Source organism: Vigna angularis, chromosome 1 (genome assembly GCF_016808095.1).
Source record: "Vigna angularis cultivar LongXiaoDou No.4 chromosome 1, ASM1680809v1, whole genome shotgun sequence".
Taxonomy (NCBI): domain Eukaryota; kingdom Viridiplantae; phylum Streptophyta; class Magnoliopsida; order Fabales; family Fabaceae; genus Vigna; species Vigna angularis.
The window spans coordinates 45557800-45563507 of NC_068970.1; the positions used below are offsets into that span (position 1 = coordinate 45557800).

At 31.3% G+C, this 5708-nt stretch overlaps 1 protein-coding gene across 1 annotated transcript; it reads right to left on the reverse strand.

Moving 5' to 3' along the window:
• Nucleotides 1-4323: 4323 nt before the first annotated feature.
• On the reverse strand, nucleotides 4324-4633 carry LOC108319401 (glycine-rich RNA-binding protein 7). Its single transcript, XM_017550515.2, has one exon. It carries the CDS (start codon nucleotides 4629-4631, stop codon nucleotides 4401-4403), a length of 231 nt encoding a protein of 76 aa, XP_017406004.1. The 5' UTR covers nucleotides 4632-4633; the 3' UTR covers nucleotides 4324-4400.
• Between the last annotated feature and the right edge of the window lie 1075 nt (nucleotides 4634-5708).

The window sequence follows — 5708 nt, forward strand, 5'->3', positions numbered from 1 at the left end:
AACGATTAGCCTTGCTCCTACGTATTCTCATGGGAGAAACTAGGGGTACGTAGTTCTTTTAAAACTCTTCATTGAAAATGATTTTGAGAAAATGATTTGTATTATAGGAAAGTAGAACCGACAAGGATTGACCTTGCTCCTATATATATCTACTCATGACAGAAAATCCGGGATCACGTAGTTATGGTTGAACTCTTCATTTAAAAATGTTGATATTTTTGGTTTTCAAGAACTTTATGATTTTTTCGTAATGTCATGACATAAACAACGAGCTAAACACAAAACAAGTGAAGGATAAAAATAGTTTTGTGATTTTTTTTAAGACTTTTGTATTTTTTATAGTTTTTACATGATTGATATGATTAAAAAAATAATGGTAAAAACAATCATATGAATATTTATACTAATTTCCAAGAAATCTACTTTTTTCATTTTTTTTGAAATTAATTATCAAGCAAATCCGAGGCTTGACATGACCATCGATATTTTTTAAATTATTGTAAAAAATTTAATCATCAAACAAGTCTGAGACTTGACATAACAATAGAAATTATTATGAAAAATTTAAGGCTTAATATCCTATTTTGTCCCTAGTTTCGCTCGAAAATGTCAAATTAGTTCATCCTTTAAAAAATGCGTCAATTACGTCCTCACTTAATAAAATTTGCATCAATGAAATCCCTTCCGTTAAATCCGTACAAACGGCGTTAATTGAGGAACTAGAAGAAAGAGAAAAATAATTAACGCCGTTTGTACGGATTTAACGTAAGGGATTTCATTGATGCAAAATTTATTAAGTGAGGACGTAATTGATGCATTTTTTAAAGGATGGACTAATTTGACATTTTCGAGCGAAACTGGACTAATATGTGAAAATAGTCACGATTTGACAACAAAAACAAAACACTCTAGTAGAAGGGATCGCGATGTAAGGCCAACCATTGAATCTTTCTTTTTTTGTTTTGAGATTTTGGTTCTTGAAAGAAAATATGTTTGGACTTTATTATTATTTTTTATTTATTTTGAAATCCGTTTTTTTTACATTCACAACTTATATACATGAAAGTTTGAAAATTTTAGTTATTTGAGCATGTCAAAGGTGTACAAATCATATAGATAAATCAAGTGAGGTGTACAAACCTCGTGGAGGGTATGCTAACCCTATGATGAAGGAATTGAGGTGTACAAAGCTCGTGGAGGGTACGCTAACCCTATGAATTAAGGAATTGAGGTATACAAACATTGTAGAGTATATTAACCTTATGAAAGAAGGAATTGAGGTATACAAACCTCGTGAAGGATATGTTAACCCTATGGATGAAGGAATTGAGGTATGCAAATCTCGTGGAGTGTATGTTAACCCTATGGATGAAGAAATTGAGTTATGCAAACCTCGTGGAGGGTATGCTAACCCTATGAATGAAGGAATTGAGGTATGTAAACCATGTGAAGAGTATGCTAACCCTATGGATGAAGGAATTAAGGTATACAAACCTCGTTGAGGGTATGTTAACCGTATTGATGAATGAATTGAGGTATACAAACCTCGTAAAGAGTATGTTAACCCTATGGATGAAGGAATTAGGGTGTGAAACTTCGTGGATGGAGTGTTATGGATGAAGTTGTTGAGGTGTGCAAACCTCGTGAAGGGTGTTTTAACCCTATGGATGAAGGAAGTGAGATTTACAAACCTCGTGGAGGGTGTCTTAACCCTATGGATCAATTTTTTTAGGTGTGTTAAACTCATAGAGGATGTCCTAGCCCTATGGATGAAATTGTTGAGGTGTGCGATTCTCGTAGAGGGTGTCTTATCCTTATGGATATATTTGTTGAGGTGTGCTAATCTCGTGGAGGGCGTCTTAACCCTATGGATGAGGTTGTTGAGGTATGCAAACCTCATGAAGGGTGTACTAACCTATAAATGAAGGTATGAAGGTGCGCAAACCTCTGGGAGAGTGTGTTAACCTAATGGAGAAAGTTGTTTAGGTGTGCAAACCTCATGGATGGTGTCCTAACCCTATGGATGAAGGAAGTGAGATGTGCAAACCTCTTAGAGGGTGTCCTCATTGTATAGATAAATTTGTTGAGGTGTGCTAGCCTCATGGAGGGTGTCCTAACCTATGGATGAAGTTGTTGAGGTGTACAAACCTCGTGGAGGTTGTCCTAATCCTATGGATGTAGTTTTTGAGGTGTGCAAACCTCGTGAAGGGTGTCCTAACCCTATGGATGAAGGTGTGGAGGTGTGCAAACCTTGTGAAGGGTGTCCTAACCCTATGTATTAAGTTGTTGAGGTGTGCATATCTCATGGAGGTTGTCCTAACTCTATGGATGTAGTTGTTTACGTGTGCAAATTGAGTTTTGAAGGACAATGTAGAAATCGAGCTTATGAGCCAATGTGGGAATTGGGTCTGTGGGCCAATGTAGACATTGAACTTAGATGTCGGTGTCGGAAATGAGTTTTGAAGGACAATGTATAAATCGGGCTTATGAGCCAACATGGGAATTGAACTTTGAGGCCTTTTGCAGTATATGGGATTTGATGACCAATGTAAAAGTTGGGCTTGTTGGTCAATGTAGAAATTGAATTTGGAGGCCAATGTTGGAACTGGGATTTGATGGTTAGTGTGAAAATTGGGTTTTGAGGCCATTATGAAAACTGAGTTTGGAGTCGAGTGTGGAAATTAGGCTTTGATAATCCAAACAAAACTAAGGTTGTTACTATCAAAATTAAAAATAATGAAAATTTCAAAATATTAATTTTAAATTTTGATTTATCTTTTCTAGGCTTAAAAAAAGGTTGAATTGGGCTTAAACAAAATTGGGTTTGAACGTCAGATGTGCTGATTTTGAAAGGATCATATGGGTTGAGATATGCAAGTCTGACTTAGAAAAATATTAGAAAAACAAATGTTTTTATTATTTTTCTTTGAATTGATTGACATTGATTTTAAAAAATGTAATGAAATGTGAAAATTATGAAATATTTTTATATTATTTTTCAACTCATTTACTTTTTACTGAAGAAAATAGCATCAAGGTGGCAATTGGACCAATAGGCATGAAAACCTTTTTTTATCACAGTGAAAAAACTTAAAGAAAAAAAATTGGATTTTTTTTTCAAAATTTTATTTTTATTATGGACATGTAGATCATTCACTAAGATCTGAAAAATATCAATAAAACAAGTTTATGCACATGCTATTTTTCACTTTAATAATCACAATACAAAATGTTCAAAACATTTTTACAAGATTAAATGAGAAAATCATGAATTTGAAAATATGTTAAAAAAACCATTTTACCTCTGTTTTTCTTTTAAATTCAGAGAAAATGGGCTCAAAGGAAACCATAATAGTAAAGGAATCTAATGGGTTCGAGAACGGTTCTTTTTCGTCTTTTTATTTTTTTTATTTACAATGAAAAGAAAAAAGAAAATAGATTTCAAATAATTTTATTAAAAATGTGATGAGATATGAAAGTTATAAACATGCTAAAAGAATCTTTTCATATTTTTAAAATTTCAGAAATTCGACTCAAAGAAGGACGCGAACACCAAGTTTAATTAACTACAAAATTATTCTTTACCATCCTAATAAAAAATAAAGAAAAAACTTGGAAAATATGATTTCAATTTTTCATTTTTTTTTCTGAAAGTTTTATTTATTCATTTTAAAATTTTAGAGAAATTGATACAAGGGAAATCATATATGACAACTGGACCTAATGGACGCGACACTATTTCTTGTATTATCATAAAAAAGACCTTGGAAAATATGAGTTCATTGATTTTTTTAGAAAAATAAATGGTTTTCATTTCCTTTTTTTTTTATTTTTTTCATGTTTTTATTAAGAAAATAAATTTATATACATGTTATGAATGTATAATGTATTTGCAATGTATTATATATTATGTATTGTGTATTTACCATTTTCTTTTGGTTTTTTGATTTTTTTTGATTTTTTTTCTTTTGACCGGTATTATTGACACCATAATTAACCAAAACTGTTGACACAATCAAATTTTTTGGTTATAAAAGGAGTGCTTAACGCTTTACGCGTCATTTTGAGTCGTTGAGATGTGAGCATGTGGGCTCCCTTTTGAGAGTTTGTGAGAGCTTCTGAACGTTGTGAGCCTCTCTCAAAAGATTCAAGCAGTCTAATAAAGTATCTTAATTAAAATATTAATATCTAATTTAATTTAATTTAATTATAATATTATTAGGTTTTGAATTTTTTTTTTTACATTAAAAAAGTTCAGGCAATCTCAGTTCTAAAGATAAAAAACTAAGTTCATAAATAGAAATATAAAATATAGGTGCTTTTATTTATAGTATAAAAGTGACATAACGAGCACAAGAGTCATGTCTATGGCAACAGCTTAAGCATTTGATAAAATAGAACTACTTGTTTGGCTGTGATGCACCATGCAGACCGCTGAAGTATGCCTGAGGATTGCTCTCAAATACTCCTCTTGATATGTAACTTCCATCCCCACCAGGGGCCTTCATATATCCTCCTGAACCACCGCCACCGCCGCCGCTTGAATTTCCACCACCACTACCTTTTCCACCGCCGCCTCCCTTGCCACCACCGCCTCCCTTTCCACCTCCTCCGCCACCTTTGCCACCCATCTTTCAAATGATAACCTCCTAAAGTTGCTGATAGCAGTGTACAGAAGATTTTTAATATCTCAGCAATGTGAAATGCAATCTCATTTGATTAGCTATTTATAGAAGAGAAAAATGGAAAGCTCTGTTCAAAGGAATTAATGTTTTCTTTGACGCAGTTAACGATAGTGTAGAGATAATTAAAATTCTGCTGTTATTCCCAATGAATGCATGGATTCAAGAATTGAACTTGGAAAATTTTCAAATGTTTTTAACCGTAACTGTTAGTTTCAGACACCGTTAGACATGGTTTTTCCAATGCGTATAATGAATGACGTACAGAGGAAGTTGAAGAAAAAGTATTTTATACCATCTATTATATAAACATATTTCGACTAGTAACTTCATCAAGTTAATTACATGCTCTTTAAAATGTATTTTGATTTACCTGCAGTCTTATCTTTAATGATTTGTTTTTTTTTCTTGATGTCAAATTTAAAGAAAATGTAATTTAGAAATCAACACAAGTACCGAAACATAGTAATTTATATCCATTTAAAGTAGTTGTTCCGCATAAAAAGCTTTTGCTTTTAAGTGTGTTTATAAATATTCCTCTAAGCATGTTTAGAAAACTTTGTTTTTAAAGACTTTTAAGAGAAAAAAAGAAAAAAAACATTTTGAACTTTTAATAAATTACATTAGTTTATATACAAATTAAAAATTAAGAAAATATAACAATCTTATTAGAATTTGTAGAAGAAAAAAAAGTACTAAAACCGACCAGGTTGCCAACTCACTCAATTTCACCCCGTACCATGTGACAAATGACTTAGAGGTGAAACTTACCTCTCAATTTATTTTAATAAAAAAATAGTTAAAAGATCAACTTTTTATATTATATTATTTAAAGAATATGAATATATGATAATATTAAGTTTTAGTTATTAATGATAATAATAATCTAATATGAAAATGTAATAATAATTTTAATTCATTCAATTAGAATAATCAATTAACTAATTAAAAACATAAAAATATACTTTTATTTATATGTTTTTTAAAGTTGACAATTATATTTGAAAATATATACTTCTTGCAATA